At 38.1% G+C, this 18,337-nt stretch overlaps 1 protein-coding gene across 4 annotated transcripts in view; it reads left to right on the top strand.

The window, feature by feature from the left end:
* USP42 (ubiquitin specific peptidase 42) overlaps positions 1–18,337 on the top strand; it is a 59,067-nt gene that overhangs the window by 655 nt on the left and 40,075 nt on the right. The window contains exons 1-3 of one of the 4 annotated variants that reach the window (XM_049905145.1): positions 1,063–2,350; positions 4,438–4,687; positions 7,270–7,470. In XM_049905145.1, the coding sequence (XP_049761102.1) occupies positions 4,447–4,687; positions 7,270–7,470 (442 nt within the window). In that variant the 5' untranslated portion in view covers positions 1,063–2,350; positions 4,438–4,446. Of the gene's footprint in view, positions 1–1,062; positions 4,688–7,269; positions 7,471–18,337 lie in introns of those variants that run through there. The other 3 variants (XM_049905142.1, XM_049905143.1, XM_049905146.1) reach the window with 3 other exon arrangements.

The following is an 18,337-nucleotide window of genomic DNA, read 5'->3' as shown; positions in this document are numbered from 1 at the left end:
CCGCCCCGGCCGCCGGCCCGCGCACCTGGCTGCCCCGCCGACTGGCCCACGCCTCGCGGGTAGGTGCGGGACGGCGGGGAGAGGAGGAGCCGGCCGGGCCGGGCGGAGCGTGCGCCGGAGCATGTGTGCCGCCGTCAGGTTCTTTATCTCCGGGGCAGGAGGAGCCCCGGCGGCCGGGAGAGCGGGGGACAGAGCAGCCTCGGAGGTTTGCAGTGAAACTTGGACGGGCCAGAAGTTTTATTATCCAGGACTTTAAACTCGCTGTGATGAGGGCGGTTGAAATTAGCCTTTGGTGCATAAGCTCTCTTATATCCAGGGAAGCCTTGATGCTTTACTTGGTTGTGGGAAAACATGTTGGTTATTTCAAATAAAACCCCCAAACTGGTAGAAAAACTAGTTAGCGCCTTTTTTTTTTTTTTTTAAAGGTAGGAACAGTATTCGTAGGAGCTTCCACATTTTTGTCGAGTTGCAGTTTTTTAAGAGTTGTGAATTTTTTAATTGAATTCTTTTACTGAATTATTCATTCAAAGTACATAGGGGATACGAGGAATCATTGTCACTCATTTGTTTTTACATAGGGTCACTTTCACTTTCTTTTCTAGATCTTTGGATTAAGTCTGCAGTATTTGGCTTATAAAGGTGTAAGGCTACCGTTTTATTTAAAAAAAAAAAAAACCAAAAACCCGAACCCGTTGCCGTCGAGTCCATTCCGACTCATAGGGACCCGGAAGGACAGAGTAGAACTATCCCATAGGGTTTCCAAGGAGCGCCTGGTAGATTTGAACTGCTGACCTTTTGATTAGCAGCCATAGATCTTAACCACTATTCGTCCTGGGTTTCCTTGTTTACTTAAGTATAATGAAAATCGAGGTTGTGTCTTTTTAAAGCATGTGTGTGTGTGTGTGTCAAAGTGGAAATGCAGCAAGAACGTGAGTTACATTGTTTACCAGAAACTAGAGTGTAACAGTTTATTTTTCACATGTGTTGATATTATTGCACCAAGGTATGTGGAGTGCCACGATGTTTAAATAGCTATGTGTGTGTATATATATATATATATATATATATATATATATATATATATATATGTCTTTCTTCTAATGAAAAAAACAATTCGTTGTAGTGTTTGGTTACTGCAAAGATGAAATACAAGGGGCTAAGAATTTTAAGACTTTTGAATAAAAGATTGTACTTAAAGCAAAGGAGACAATTGTAAGGTTGATGGCCTTATTCCTCCACATGCATCCAACTGTGATCCATGCATGCTAACTTTTTAAATCACGCCGTTGTTAACTTTGTTTCTCATCAGAAGATGTTGAGAGAAATTTTAACTTTTCTTTGAAGTAGTTGCTTGGAAGACTTGATATTTATGACAGTAAGTTTTGAAGCTTTACTGAGTAAAGAACATGTACATAACCTGATCATTCCTGAGTCCCACACAACATTGTTTGGTGTCTAGAAAGGTTATTTCTGAGGCAGATGGAGTTTAGTTTGATACCTGTGGGTTTTAGGATAAGAATTTGAGTGGCTGAATATACAAAGGAAGAAGGTACGGTTTTTGTCTGTCTTCCCAAAATTACAGTGCTATACAGTTACTGATGACTGAATTGTATGCTTTTGTTAATTTCTTTTTTCATTTAAGAGATCTTTTCCATCTCAAAACAGTAATTGGAGCAAGTAAAATGGTTTGTATTTGATCATTTATTAATGATTATCCTGAAGGGATGTTTATCCCAGGAAAATAAAGGTTTTTGCTGCTCTTTAACATTACCGTAAATAAGGCTGGATTAATTTTTTAAATTACCCTCTTTTGGCTTTCATATTCTTTTCCTTCTCCTTCTCTTCCTCTTTTGTTTTCTTCTGTCCCCCCCCCTCCAAGTTTCATAATTTAACTGTAAAGTGGGGAAAGTAAACTTCATTTAGGTAATATTGCTCAAGCTTTTTCCCTGAATGAGGCTTACGTGTGTGAGACTGACTAAAAATTTCAACTCAGTTTTACTATATAAATAGTTTTTGTTATTGTACCACTTCGGAGTACTGCAGTTTTACTTTGTAGACTGTGTGTTTCTCCAGTTTAAACTGTCTTGCCTTCAATAAAACTCTTTGCTTTTGTTTAAAAAAAATTCATTTTAGTTTTTCTCCATTTATTGAAATCTAATTGCTATCTGCTTTTCTGTTTCCAAGGAGCCCTGGTGGCACAGTGGTTAAAAACGCATGGTTGCTAACCGAAAGGTCAGCGGTTTGAACCCACCAGCCACTCCGTGAGAGAAAGATGTGGCAGTCTGCTTCCATAAAGATACACAGCCTCGGAAACCCTGTGGGCAGTTCTACTGTGTGCTGTGGTGTCATTGTGAGTCAGAATCGACTTGACAGCAGTGGGTTTAGTTTGTTTTTTTTTTTTGCTATTTCCATATAAGATTCCAATTTTTTTTCCCAAGGTTGTGCTTTTTTTTAATGATAATCTGAATTAAAAAGTTATAAACAACTAAATTGAGGCATTTGAAAAACAAACTTACCGTGAACAGCCAGTGCACCATAACAGTTGTTCGTTGAGATGGGAAGTACGTGGATACTTTTGTTATTATCCTTTGTACTTTATAGAGATACTTTTAAAGAATATTTTAAAGGCTATTCCTTCTTCAGAGTTCTTTTTTGAAGGATTAAATGAGATACTGTACATAAATCACTCAGCACAAAACCCGTTGCGGTCAAGTCAATTCCAACTCATAGTGACTCTATAGGACAGAGTAGACCTGCCCCATAGGGTCTCCAAGGAGTAGCTGGTGGATTCCGACTGCTAACTTTTTGGTTAGCACCTGAGCTCTTAACCGCAGTGCCAGCAGAGCTCCCACTCAGCACAGGTTGGTGCTGAAGGCCAATGTTAGCTACTTTCCGTCTCCAGAACCATGTGAAAGTCTTCTGTGTGCCAGTTCCAAACCTGTTGAGGTTGAGTCAATTCCGACTGATGCTGACGCTATAGGACACAGTAGAACTGCCCCATGGGGTTTCTGAGGAGTGACTGGTGGATTCGAAGTGTTGGCTTTTTGGTCAGCAGCTGAGTTCTTAACCACTGTGCTGCTAGGGCTCTCCGCATACCTGGTCAGGGGATATAAATAAGAACAGGATGGAAAGTAACAAAAGGGCTGTGCAAAGTGCTGAAGTACTACCAGAGAAATCAGCTGTAGAAGCACATGGGACAGGTTTCTAACCAAATCCAGGGGAAGGGAGCTTGTCAAGGAAAGTTCCTGGAGAAAATAAATTCTTAACAGAGAAGTGGAAGTGTTAACTGGCAGGAGGTGGAAGAATGGAAGACACAAGAGAAAAAAGAGTGGCCTATGTGGAGTCCAGAGCGAGCAGAGACTGGAACTGAGCTCTGTGTGGCGGGAATATAACCCGGGGAGTGTGCAGAGAGGTTACTAGGTCAGACGTTGCCAAGTCTAGGTGTTAGGCAGCCGGATTTGGCTGTGGGGTTGGGGGAGGGTACTGTTTTTCAATGCTAGCTGCCATTGGGCAGTTTTGGGAGCATTCCTAAAACTGTTCTGCTAACTAGGTGATGTGGCTTGGAGGAACCCGAGCTGGGAATGTTGGACCTGGCTCCATAGCCCCAGCAGCTGAATAGTTTGGGTTACACTTGCTTCATTTTATAGACCCTGTGGACGTGTGTGTCTGATCTCTCATAGGTTCATTTTGAAAATTAATGTATATACAGTGATTAACAGTGTCCAGCATATTGAAAATGCCCAATTAGTGGTAGCTGTAAGATTTAAAAATAGTATTCAGAGAGACAACTATAATTAAATACTTTTTTTAACATGCGTTTGTGCTCAAGTCTGAAGTCACTAGTGTCTTACGGACTTCATTAAAAAGGTTATACATGCCATCTAAATGAATCTTTCCAGAAAAATGTGTCTGCTGTAAAGATGAGACTGTCTATAATATTTTAAAATGCCCATAAAACAATGTCATTTTGGACTTTTAGTTCAGAATAAAAGATTTTCTCTTCCTGTAGTTGAGATGTTTTCCTGAGGAATCGTATTCAGATTGAAAATTTAGTCAAATGTGCCAGTGCATGTAACGTGCCAGTTTTAAGTACTAGAGAGAAAAAACCAGGCACTTGTAAATATATAGAATTGGACATTGATTGTAAACTGAGATATCAGACTTTTAGGGGGGATGGAATAGGAGAGGGTCTTGTAATCAAGTACTTCATTGAAGGTTTTAAAATAGAAAATATGGACACGTTCAGGGTAGCACAATGCTAATTGTCCCAAAGAAACTATTGCAGAACTGCTAGAGAATACTATTGCTTTTGTATTTGGGTGATTTGTTTGAAAATAATTAGAAGTGGCTAGGATAATTTTCCCAGATCTAGCGGTAGAACAAATAGATTACTTTCCTCATGTTATGAAACAAACGTGTGCTTCTCGTCTCTTGCAGAGTTGAACAATGACCATAGTTGACAAAGCTTCTGAATCTTCAGAACCATCAGCCTATCAGAATCAGCCTGGCAGTTCTGAAGCAGTCTCACCTGGAGACATGGATGCAGGCTCTGCCAGCTGGGGTGCTGTGTCTTCGTTAAATGATGTCTCAAATCACACACTTTCTTTAGGACCAGTACCTGGTGCTGTAGTTTATTCAAGTTCATCCGTACCTGATAAATCAAAGCCATCACCACAAAAGGATCAAGGTACTGTTTTTAGAAAGACAGGATCATTACCAGAAACTCCTGTATGAATGCTGTCAGTGGGTTGGTAGTTTCACAGAAGGGCTTATTTTGCAAAACGTATCGCCTGCTGAGCGGCCAGCAGAGTTAGATTTTTTGGCAGGCTTCGTTTTCCGCAGCTGCTTGTACACGATCAGCACGTGTATCACAACAGGTAAGATTATTCTTAGTTACTGAGATGTTTGCAGTTAGTCTCTTCCTAAATTTTATCTTGGTGCGAATTGAGATGGGCAATCATTATGTTAATTAACTTGTCAATTAATTAGTAGTTATTATAGTTCGCTAAGTAGATGTCTGTCTTACAAATTTAAAGATGTTTTAAAAGATGGCTGCGTTTTGACAATGGGCTCTATCCACATTTTTTTTGCCTGTTAAAATCATCTGGAGTAATTTTTCTTTTTGAAAGAGAATAGATAATATATTTGTTAAAACAGTATAAATGCTGTTACATTTGTTAAAACTTTCTCAGATAAATAAAACATTGACACTTTTAATTTGTACTTAAAAGTTTTTGAATTTGAAAGCTTTGAAATGCAAAGACAGGTAATAGAATTAGCTCCTACTAGGAAAGTTGTTTGGCTTAGTTTTCCTTAGAATCGTTTGAACCTTGTTTGGTTTTCAGTCCTCTTACAAAACAGACTCATTCCCTTTGAGTTGATTCTGACTCACAGGGACCCTATAGGGCAGAGTAGAACTGCCCCATAGGGCTTTCAAGGAGTGTCTGGTGGATTTGAACTGCTGACCTTTAGGTTTGCAGCCAAGCTCTTAACCACCATGCCACCAGGGCTCCTGAGTCCTCTCAGTAAGTGTGATACTGTGATTTGGAGATTGGGTCACAGGAAGCATTTCCGTCACAAACACAAACAACTGAATGTTACACACAGAGGTTTAAAGTCCTTTGGCTCCCTCACCACTGGGAGTTTTCCACAGGGCACCTTCCTCCACAGACTCCAGCTTCCTGCCGTGTTGCTTGGGCTCCTCTCTCTTTCCCTTAGGACTTCCTTCACATCTTCTTGCTTCTCCCTTTTCCGGGTTGTTTATCCCAGTCTCTGTAGGTTCATTACTTGTTACCTGATATTGCTTCCCATTCCCCACTGTGCTGAAGCCTACGTTTGCTTGCTAAAATGCTCACCAATGCCTGTGTTTATAGAGAACCACCTGTGGCAGTCTCACCCATTAGTAGCACCCAGGAACTGGAAAGCCTTTGAAAAATTAATCTCGCTATGAATGATTATGAACTTTCCTAAATAAGTTGTTTTTTCTTGAGCTGCACCTGAGTTCTAGTAACGTGCTTAGTCATTAGTAAACTGTTAAAATTCTTAAAAAGAGATAAAACCTTCTAAAACTGAGTATAGTAGCCCTCCCTCTTAGCCATGGTTTCACTTTCTGTGGTTTCAGTTACCTGTGGTCAACCATAGTCCGAAAATGTTAAACGAGTAGCGTGATGAAATCTCACTTTGTCCGGCCCGGAGACCACATTCACATAACTTTCATTATAGTATACTGTTATAATTGTTCTATGTTATTATTAATGTTGTTAATCTCTTACTGTAGCCAATTTATAAATTAAACTTTATTATAGATACGTATGTATGTATAGGACAAAGCAATACATATAGGGTTAGGTACTATCTGAGGCGTCAGGCATCCACCTTCGGTCTTGGAGGGCATCCCCTGTGGATAAGGAGGGAACTTATAAGTGTGATGTGGTGGTGCCCAACATCCAGAGTTCAAAGCCTGTTTCCTTACTGGCAACATGGGAGGGACAATATATTAGGCCTTAAAATCGAGACTGTCGGGCTAGTTAGGGCTCAGTAAGTGAGATGTTGGCAAGGATGACAGTGATGGTAGGGGTACTGAATATACACATCCATAGCAAGTGTTACAGGGAATTGACTTATCCTGTACTTTCTAATTATGGTGGGTTTTTTGGGTTTGTTTTTAACTTTTTACTGTGGAAAATTTTAAATAGATATAAAAGAAGAGAGACTATTAGGAACTCTCATGTACCCAGCAGCCAACTTTGACATTTATCAACTCATGGCCAATCTTGTTTCATCTATACCTCTGCCCGTTCGCTCTCCCACCCCAAATTATTTTAAAGCAGATCCAAGATTTCACATTTTATCTGTAAGTATTTTAATGTGTATATCTAAAAAATAAGGATAAAAAAAAAATGTCTTTATGTAAGAGTCTAGTCAATGTTCAGATTTCCCTGGTTGTCATACAGTTTTTTGACAGTTGGTTCAAATCAAGATTCAAACAAGGTCTACACTTTGTATTTGGTGGGTATGTGTCATAAATTGCCTTTCATCTCTGAATCCCCTTCTTTTTTGGCTCTTGCAATTTATTTATTGAAGAAATCAAATCATGTAGAGTTTCCCGTGTTCGTTCTTTTTAAAATTTCCTTTTCTTTCTTGTATTTCCGGTAAACTGGTAATAGGATTTAGAGTCTGGATCGGATTCAGGCTTGATGTGTTGCTATTTATTTAGCCTTAGAGGCATGCCAGGCTTTGTTTTTAAATATCTGTTGTTTATTTTTCTAGTCCTAGGTGATGGCATTGCTCCTCCACAAAAAGTTCTCTTCCCATCTGAGAAGATCTGCCTTAAGTGGCAACAGACTCATAGAGTTGGAGCCGGGCTCCAGAATTTGGGCAATACCTGTTTTGCCAATGCAGCCTTGCAGTGTTTAACTTACACACCACCTCTCGCCAATTACATGCTATCACATGAACACTCCAAGACATGTAAGTGTTGGTGTCACTGTACGTTTGTGGTATTGTGGTATGCTAACCTACTTCCATTTCAATCTGAAATGAAAGAATTAAGCTGAGAATTCTATGATCACTTAGAGGTTGGTTTGTATTCTTTCAAAAACCCAAGAGGAACTCTTAGGATTTGTGTTCACCTAGCATAAAAAGCATTTTGCACCCGATTTGACCTGTGAAATTATTTAAAAAGAAATATATGTTATAATCATTTTGGATTTCTGAATTCTGTGGTGATTTTCTGCATGTGCTAAAAAATGTAACATAGATCTCTGACGCCAACAGCTTGGGACGAAGCGGGGTTAAGACCCTGACTCTCCTGGCAGAGATCCTGTGTTGTAACGCTTCATTCATTTACAGGCTGATAAGCCCTAGAGGTGAGGAAACCTCTTGTTGTTGTCCCAGCCTCCTTGAAACAGGACTCCCTTTTGAGTGTGAGAGTTCAGTCTTCAACCTAAAGGGCAGGACATCAGTTAAAACATCATAGTGTCTCTAATTAGGTGAACGCCAACTCAGTGGTGGACTAAGAAAAGGCAGACTTTGGAACATATTCATGTTTTGAGGTTTTGACCTTCTACATATATTGTGTATTGTCTTTTGAAGAGCATCCTTATGAATGAAATGTCCCTGTCCCTAAGTCTGAATTAATCCGCAGATTTGTGTATGTGTGTTCTGGTGCTGTTCATGAATTATCAGGGGGAAAAACCCCTTGGTTTCTTTTAGAGTAGTTCTTTATTTAATGATGAATTTAAACTGATTCTTTTAAACTTTTTATCTCCAAAGAGCAAAGTAATACTTATAAAGAATTCAGAAAGTAAAGTTTAAAGAAACTAAAGGAAAATCACCTATAATCTGACCACCGAGAGGTGTTTGTTATGCCAGGGGGTTTGAATTAGAGTGAACATTCTCTTTGCCCTCATTTTCTCCCTTTCTGAGTCCATAATTCACTCCTCACAGACAGCTTTCCTATCACTTTTACGCTTAATGAAAGTAGGGTGTGGATGAAAACCCAGCACTGGCCCCTGGACAGCAGGAGAGGACCAAGACAAAAAGTCAGAAGCTGCTGGTGTCCAGAATTAGGTGCCTATCTTTTATGCTACTGGTAGTTTTTTTTTCTTCTGTTTTCCCTGCCCTCATGAGATATCACTGATACACACACACAAAAAAAAAAAAAGGCACATATTTAAATACACAATTTGGTACATTTTCACATTTGTACACGTCCTTGAAACTATCACCACAGTTAAGATAATGAGTGTATCCATCACTCCCAGTATTTCCTTATCACTCTTGGAAATCGCTTCATTCCCCTTCTCCCTACCGCTTATCCGCTCCACCCCAGGCAACCACTGATACGCTTTCTGTCACTGGAAATCAGCTTGCATTTTCTAGAATGTCATGTAAGAAAAATCATATAGAATATGTTCTTTTATTTTCTGGTGTCTCTCACTCAGCATAATTACTTTCATTTATTCCATTTTGTTGCATATATCATTAGTTCATGCCTTTTTTTTTTTTTTTTTTGCTGAGTGTATTCCATTGTATGGATGCACTGCAGTTTGTTTCTCCATTCACCTGCTGATGGACATTTGAGTTGTAAACAAGTTTTTATAAGGACGTATGTTTTCATTTCTCTTCAGTAAATATCTACAGGTGGATTGGCTTGATCCCATGGTAGGTGTATGCTTAACTTTTTAAGAAACTCCCAAACTGTGTCCAAAGGGATTGTGGCATTTTACATTCACACAAGTAGTAACTGAAAGTTCCGTTTGCCCCACATCCTTCCTAGTACCTGTCGTGGTCAGTCTTTTCAGTGTTGGCCACTCTGACAGGTGTATAGTGTAGCAGTGTAATATTGTGGCTTTGATTTGTATTTCCCTAATGAATAATGAGGGTGAACATCCTTCATGTGCTAACTTGCCATTTTTATATTTGCTTTGCTAAAGTGTCTGTTTAAATCTTTGCCCATTTTAAAATTGAGTAGTTTTCTTATTGTTGAGTTTTTAGTGTTCTTTATGTATTCTGGACGTAAGTCTTTTTTTTTTATCAGATATGTGACTTGCAAATATTTTCTTAGTCTGTGGCTTATTGTTTCATTTTTTTAACAGTGTGTTTCGAAGAGCAGACACTCTCAACTTCTGAGAAATTCTGAGTCAATACTTTTTATCAGTCATGCTTTAGGTGTGGTTTTAAGAGCTCTTTTACTAACCAGAGGTCACAAAGATTTTCTCCTATTTTTCCTTCTTCAGTTTTTCCAGCTTTAGCTGTACGTTGAGGCCTATGATCCGTTTTGAGCTAATTTTTCTTTGTGGTGAAGAATGGATCGAAGTCCATTTTTTTGCCTATGTGTATCCAGTTGTTCCCACACATCTTTGTGCCTTTGTAAAAAATTCAATTGCCCATATATGTATGGATCTACGTCTGGATTCTCTGTTCTGTTCTATTGATCTGTTTGTCTATCTTGATACCATACTACAATGTCTTGATTACTAACCATAATTACAAGTTTTGAAGTCAGGGAAGTTTTCTAGCTTTGTTCTTCTTTTTCAGAGTTTTTGACCGTTCTTGGTCCTTTGTATTTCCAAATGAATTTTAGAATCAATTTCTACCAAAAAAAAATCCTGGGATTTTGATTGAAATTGTGTTGAATCTATAGATCAATTTGGGGTGAATCGACATCTAAACAATATTGTCTTCTAACTCACAAACAAGGTGTATCTCTCTGTTTATTTAGATCATCTTTAGTTTCTCTTAGCAATGTTGTACAGTTTTCAGTGTACAAGTCCTACACATCTTTTATCAGATCTATCCCTAAATATTTCATACTTCTGATAACTTTATAAGTGATATTTAAAAATTTTTTTTACTTCTGATTGTTCATTCCTAGAATATGGGAATACAGTTAATTTTTGTGTGTTAACCTTGTACCCTGTAACCTTCCTTTAACTCACTTACTAATTTTAGTAGTCTTTTTTTTTAAGATTCTTTAAGGTTTTATACAGAGATAATCATATAATCTATGAATAAAGACTATTTTACTTCTTCTTTTCCAGCCCATATGCCCTTTATTTCTTTTCTTGCTGTTTATACTGGCTAGGACCTCCATTACAGTATTGAATAGGTATGGTAAGAGTAGACACCTGTCTCTTTCCCAGTCTTAGGGGAAAAGCATTTAGTTTTTCACCATTAACTGTGATGTTAACTATAGGTTTTTTAAAGATACCCTTTACCAGGTTGAGTGTTTGAATGTTAAACTAACCTTGCATTCCTGAGATAAATCCCAGTAGATCATGATTCTTTCTGTATATTGCTGTATTTGAGTTGTTAAAGTTTTTAAAAGAACTGCATGCTCACAAGGGATATTAGTCTATAGTTTCTTATGATCTTTGGTTTGAGCATTAGGGTAATGGTGGCATCATAAAATGTGTTTGGATGTATTCTTTCCTCTTTTGTTTCCTGGAAGAGTTTGTCTAGAATAGGTGTTTTTTCTTCCTTAAGTGTTAGGTAGATTTCATCAGGAAAGCTGTCTGGGCCTTGGAGTTTTCTTGGGTAGGTTTTTAACTACATATTTAATTTCTTTAATAGATATAGGGCTGTTCAGGGTATATATTTTTTCTTTAGGGAGCTTTGGTAGTTTGTGTCCTTTGAGGAATTTACCTTAGTTGTTGAATTTATTGGCATACAATTGTTCATAGTGTTCTCTTATTATCCTTTTACTTCCTTTGAGACCTGTAGTGATTTCCTCTCTTCATTGCTGGTATTGTTAATTTGTGTCTCCTCTTTTTTCCTGGTCAGCCTGACTGGAGGTTTATTAATCTTACTGATCTCAGAGAATTGGCTCTTGGTTTCATTGGTTTTCTTTTTTCTATTTCATTGTTGTTTGTACAGATTTTATTATTCATTTTCTTCTGCTTACTTTGGGTTTAATGTGCTCTTTTTCTAGTTTAAAGTTTTAGATCATTTCACTTGAGACCTTTCTTTTCTAATATAAGCCTTTAATGCTATAAATTTCCCTGTAAGGGCTGCTTTAGCTGCATCTTAAACATTTTGCTATGTCATGTATTAATTTTTATTCAGTTCAGAATACTTCCAGTTTCCCTTGTGATTATTTTGAAGTGTGTTGTTGAGTTGCCAGATGTTTGGGGATTTTCCAGAAATCTTCCTGTCACTGATTTTTAACTTAATTTCGTTGTGGTTAGAGAACATATTTTTTTTTTTAACTATTTGAGTGAACCTTTTTAAACATGAGACTTGTTTTCTGCACTGTGTTCTGTTTTACCAAATGTTCCGTAAGCACTTAAGATGTGTATTCTGCTTTCATTGGTTGGAGTTCCTATAAATGTTTAGGTAGTTGATAGTGTTGTTGAGGTCTTCTGTGTCATTACTGCTTTTCTATTTGTTAGGTCAGATTTTTGAGAGGGGGTATTGAAATCAATCCATAATTTGTAAATTTATCTATTCTTTCGTTTTATCAGTTTCTGCTTCAGGTATTTTGCAACTCTGTCATCTAAGATTGTTATGATCTTTTGAAAAAGTGACCTCTTTGCCATTGTGAAATGACCCTCTTTATCCTTAGTAGTCTTTGCTCCGTAATCCATTTTGTGTGATATTAACATAGCCACTCCAGTTTTCTTAGTGATTAATGTAAGCATGGTATATCTTGTTTCCATCTTTCTACCTTTAACTTATTTGTGTCTGTAGTTAAAGTGGATTTCTACTAAATAGCCTATAGCTCGATCTTGCTTTTTTATCTAAGCTGACAGTCTCAGGCATTTTTTGGGGAAATTTAGGCCATTCACATTTAAGGAGATTCTTATATATGGTTGGGTTTAAATGTACCATCTTGTGATTTCTTTTCTACTTGTCTTATTTATTTTTTCTTGCCTGTTTCATCTTTTTTTTCCCCCTTTTGAATTGAGTACTTTCTATGGTATTATTTTCTCTCCTTTATTGGCATGTTTTATATAATACTGTTTTCTTTTTTGGTGATTGCTTCAGGATTTATAGTATACATTGTTAACTTACCACAGTTTACTTTAAAATATTATTCTACTTTATGTGTAGTATAAGAACAATATTGCAGTATACTTAATATTTTCCTTCTCCTGGCATCTGTGCTATTATTGTCATCCATGTGACTTTTACATATGTTATAAACTATATTTTTTTTTATACATTGTTGTTGTTTTTGCTTTAAATAGCCTTTATATAATTTTTTAGTTTTGCTTTAAGTAGTCTGTTAAAGAACTTTAGTCTTTTAAAAAATTTTATTATCTACTTATTTACTGTTTCTGCTGCTTTTCATTCCTTTGTGTAGATCCAGATTTCCATCTGGTATCTTTTTCATACATGAAGGACCTCTCTTACCTTTTCTTTCTGGTTATGAATTTGTTCTGGGTGTTCTGTTGCTTTGTTTTGGTCAAAAGGCTTTATTTTGCCTATTTTTAAATTAAACTTTTTATTTTTAGGTAACTGCATGTAGATTCATATGCAGTTTTAAGAAACAATGCTGAGATCCCGTGTACCCTTACCAGTTGCCCCAGTGGCAACACTTGCAAAACTATGATTCAGTATCTCAACTGGGATATTGACATTGATACAGTCAAGATACAAAACATTTCCATCACCATAAGGAGGATCCCTTATGTTGTCCTTTTATAGCCAAGCCCACATTCCTTCCGCCCTGACCTCCTGTTTAAGCCCTGGCAACCACTAATCTACTCTCCATCTCTCTAATTTTGTCACTTGAAAATGTTATATTGAATTAGATAGTATGTAACCTTTTGAGATTGGATCTTTTTCACTCGGCATAGTTCTCTGGAAATTCATCCAGGTTGTTCCTTTTTATTGCTAAGTAGTAGTCCATTGTGTGAATGCACATAGCTTGTTTTAACTGTTCACCTGTAGAAGGACACCTGTTTTCTGTTGTTGTTGTTTCGTGCCATCAAGTCGATTCCGACTCATAGTGACCCTGTGCACTACAGAACGAAACACTATCTGGTCCTGAGCAGTCCTTACAATCATTGTTATGCGTGAGCTCATTGTTGCAGCTACCGTGTCAATCCACCTCATTGAGAGTTTTCCTCTTTTCTGCTGACCCCATACTCTGCCAAGCATCATGTCCTTCTCCAGGGACTGATCCCTCCTGACAACATGTCCAAAGTATGTAAGACACAGTCTCGCCATCCTTGCCGCTAAGGAGCATTCTGGTTGTACTTCTTCCAAGACAGATTTATTCGTTCTTCTGGCAGTCAATGGTATGTTCAATATTCTTCGCCAACACCACAATTCAAAGGCATCAATTCTTTGGTCTTCCTTATTCATCGTCCAGCTCCCACATGCATATGATGCGATTGAAAATACCATGGCTTGGGTCAGGCGCACCTTAATCTTCAAGGTGACATCCTTGCTCTTCAACACTTTAAAGAGGTCCGTTGCAGCAGATTTACCCAATGCAATACGTCTTTTGATTTCTTGACTGCTGCTTCCATGGCTGTTCATTGTGGATCCAAGTAAAATGAAATCCTTGACAGCTTCAGCCTTTTCTCCGTTTATCATGATGTTGCTCATTGGTCCAGTTGTGAGGATTTTTGTTTTCTTTATGTTGAGGTGCAATCCATACTGAAGGCTGTGGTCTTTGATCTTCATTAATAAGTGCTTCAAGTCCTCTTCGCTTTCAGCAAGCAAGGTTGTGTGATCTGCATAACTCAGGTTGTTAATGAGTCTTCCTCCAGTCCTGATGCCCCGTTCTTCATATAGTCCAGCCTCTAGGATTATTTGCTCAGCGTACAGATTGAATAGGTATGGTGAAAGAATACAACCCTGACGCACACCTTTCCTGACTTTAAACCAATCAGTATCCCCTTGTTCTGTCCGAACAACTGCCTCTTGATCTATGTAAAGGTTCCTCATGAGCACAATTAAGTGTTCTGGAATTTCCATTCTTTGCAGTGTTATCCATAATTTGTTATGGTCCACACAGTCGAATGCCTTTGCATAGTCAATAAAACAGAGGTAAACATCCTTCTGGTATTCTCTGCTTTCAGCCAGGATCCATCTGACATCAGCAATGATATCCCTGGTTCCACGTCCTCTTCTGAAACCAGCCTGAATTTCTGGCAGTTCCCTGTCGATATACTGCTGCAGCCATTTTTGAATGATCTTCAGTAAAATTTTGCTTGCATGTGATATTAATGATATTGTTTTATAATTTCCACATTCGGTTGGACCACCTTTCTTGGGAATAGGCATAAATATGGATCTCTTCCAGTCAGTTGGCCAGGAAGCTGTCTTCCATATTTCTTGGCAAGGACGAGTGAGCACCTCCAGCGCTGCATCTGTTTGTTGAAACATCTCAATTGATATTCCATCAATTCCTGGAGCCTTGTTTTTCGCCAGTGCCTTCAGAGCAGCTTGGACTTCTTCCTTCAGTACCCTTGGTACCTGAGCATATGCCGCCTCTTGAAATGGTTGAACATCAACTGATTCTTTTTGGTATAATGACTCTGTGTATTCCTTCCATCTTCTTTTGATGCATCCTGTGTCGTTTAACATTATCCCCATACAATCCTTCACTATTGCAACTCGAGGCTTGAATTTTTTCTTCAGTTCTTTCGGATTGAGAAACACCGAGTGTGTCCTTCCCTTTTGGTTTTCCATCTCCAGCTCTTTGCACATGTCATTATAATACTTTACTTTGCCTTCTTGAGCAGCCCTTTGAAATCTTCTGTTCAGTTCTTTTACTTAATCAATTCTTCCTTTTGCTTTAGCTGTTCGACGTTTGAGAGCAAGTTTCAGAGTCTCCTCTGACATCCATCTTGATCTTTCTCTCCTGTCTTTTCAGTGACCTCTTGCTTTCTTCATGGATGATGTCCTCGATGTCATTCCACAACTCGTCTGGTCTTCGGTCACTAGTGTTCAGTGCATCAAATCTGTTCTTCAGGTGGTCTCTAAATTCAGATGGGATATACTCAGGGTCATATTTTGGCTGTCGTGGACTTGCTCTGATTTTCTTCAGTTTCAGCTTGATCTTGCATATGAGCAATTGATGGTCTGTTTCACAGTCGGCCCCTGGCCTTGTCCTGACTGATGATACTGAGTTTTTCTATCATCTTTTTCCACAGATGTAGTCAGTTTGATTTCTGTGTGTTCTATCTGTTGGTGAAAGAAGGTGTTTGCAATGAAGAAGTCATTGGTCTTGCAAAATTCTATCATTCGCTCTCCGGCATTGTTTCTATCACCAAGGCTGTATTTTCCAACTACCAGTCCTCCTTCTTTGTTTCCAACTTTGACATTCCAATCACCAGTAATTATCAATGCATCTTGATTGCATGTTTGATCAATTTCAGACTGCAGCAGCTGATAAAAATCTTCTCTTTTTTCATATTTGGCCCTAGTGGTGGGTACATAAATTTGAATAATAGTCGTATTAAGTGGTCTTCCTTGTATGCATATGGATATTATCCTATCACTGACAGCGTTGTACTTCAGGATAGATCTTGAAATGTTCTTTTTGATGATGAATGCAACACCATTCCTCTTGAAGTTGTCATTCCCAGCTTAGTAGACTATATGATTGTCCAATTCAAAATGGCCAATACCCGTCCATTTCAGCTCGCTAATGCCTAGGATATCGATGTTTATGCGTTCCATTTCATTTTTGACCATTTCCAATTTTCCTAGATTCATACTTCGTACGTTCCAGGTTCCGATTATTAATGGATGTTTGCAGCTGCTGCATCTCATTTTGAGTTGTGCCACTTCAGCAAATGAAGATCCTGTAAGCTTTACTCCATCCACATCATTAAGGTCGACTCTACTTTGAGGAGGCAGCTCTTCCCCCAGTCATCTTTTGAGTGCCTTCCAACCTGGGGGGATCTCACCTTCCAGCACTGTATCAGACAGTGTTCTGCTGCTATTCATAAAGTTTTCACTGGCTAATACTTTTCAGAAGTAGACTGCTGGGTCCTTCTTCCTAGTCTGTCTTAGTCTGGAAGCTCAGCTGAAACCTGTCCTCCATGGGTGACCCTGCTGATACCAATACTGGTGGCATAGCTTCCAGCATCACAGCAACACGCAAGCCCCCACAGTATGACAGACTGACAGACACATGGGGGATCTGTTTTCTAGTTTTTGAATATTATGAATAGAGCTGCTATAAACATTAGTGTACAGGTTTTTATGTGAACACAAGTCCTCCTTTCTGTGGGGTAAATGTCCAGGACTACAATTGCTGGGCATATGGTAGTTGCTGGTTTAGCTTCATAGAATCAGCCAAACTATTTTCCAGAGTGGCTGTACCATTTTACGTTCCCACCAGCAATGGATGAGAGTTCCAGTTTGTTTGCATCCTTGCCAGCTTTGGTGTTGTCACTGTTGTTTCATTTTAGCTGTTCTGATAGGTATGTTGTGGTATCTCCTAGTGGGTTTAATTTGCATTTCCTTGATGCCTAAAGGTGTTGAACATCTTTTCATGAGCTTATTTGCCATTCATACATCCTCTTTTATGTCTTTTGCCCATTTTCTATTGCAGTCCTTGTTGTACAGTTGAGTTTTAGAGTTCTTTATATATTCTAGGTACTAGGCTTGTGTCAGTTATGTGGTTTGCAAGTATTTTCTCCCAGTCTAGGACTTGTCTTTTAATCCCCTTAACAGGGTCTTTCACAGAGCAAAAGTTTCTAACTTTGATGAAATCTAATTTATCAGTTTTTCCTTTTATGAATTGTACTTTTAGTGTCAAATCTAAGATTCTTTGCCTAGTCCTAGATCCTGAATTTTCTTTCGTGTTTGTTTTTTCCTAAAAGTTTTAGAGTTTTTACATTTAATCCCTGATCTGTTTTTGGTTAATTTTTGTATAAAGTGTGAGGTTTAATTTGAGGTTAATTTTTTGCCTGTGAATATCCATTTGCTCCGGCAGCGTTTGTTGAAAAGGCTGTCTTTCTTCCATTGAATTGCTTTTGCATCTTTATAAAAAATCAGTTGGGCATATTTATATGGGTCTATTTGTCGGTTCTCTATTCTTTTGTATTATTGTGTGTGTCGATCCCTCCACCAGTACCACATAGCCTTGCTGTAAGTACGTAATATGTCTTGATATCTGAGGGAATGATTCCTCCCACTTAATTCTTTTTTCAAAGTAGCTTTAGCTCTTTTGGCTCCTTTGTTTTTTCATATAAGTTTTAGAATAATCTATATCTACAAAAAAATCTAGCTGGGATTTTGATAGGAATTGCATTAAACCTGTAGCTCCATTTGGGGAGAATTGATGTCTTTACCGTGTTGACGTTTTCCATTCATAAACGTGGTATGTCTTTCTGTTTATTTTGGTCTTTTATTAGTATGGTTTAGTTAGTTTTCAGCATATAAATCCTGTACATGTTTTGTCAGATTTACACCTAAGAATTTTTTTTCTTTAGTGATTTTAAGTGATGTTATATTTTCAATTTTTGTGTCCATGAGCTTATTGCTATTATAGAGTTAATTGATTTTTACATGTTGGTCTTGAATCTTGTTACCTTGCTGAACTCACTTATTCTAGGATTTTTTTGTAGATTCCTTTGAATTTTCTATGTAGACAATTGTGCCATGTGCAAATAGGGACAGTTTTCTTTATTCCTTATTGATTTGTATGCCTTGTATTTTATTTTCTTGCCGTATTGCTCTGGCCAGAACTTCTAGCACTGTGTTGAATAAGATTGGTAAGAGTGAACATCCTTGCCTTGCTTCTGAGCTTAGGGAAAGAGCATTCAGTCTTTTACCATTAAATATGATGTTAGCTGTAGCTTTTATAGTAGATGCTCTTTATCAAGTTAAGGAAGTTGGCCTCTATTCTTATTTTTCTAAGAGT

This window comes from Elephas maximus, chromosome 12 (genome assembly GCF_024166365.1).
Source record: "Elephas maximus indicus isolate mEleMax1 chromosome 12, mEleMax1 primary haplotype, whole genome shotgun sequence".
Lineage (NCBI taxonomy): Eukaryota > Metazoa > Chordata > Mammalia > Proboscidea > Elephantidae > Elephas > Elephas maximus.
The sequence above is the reverse complement of the archived record's forward strand: the minus strand, read 5'-3'. Positions and strand labels throughout refer to the sequence as shown.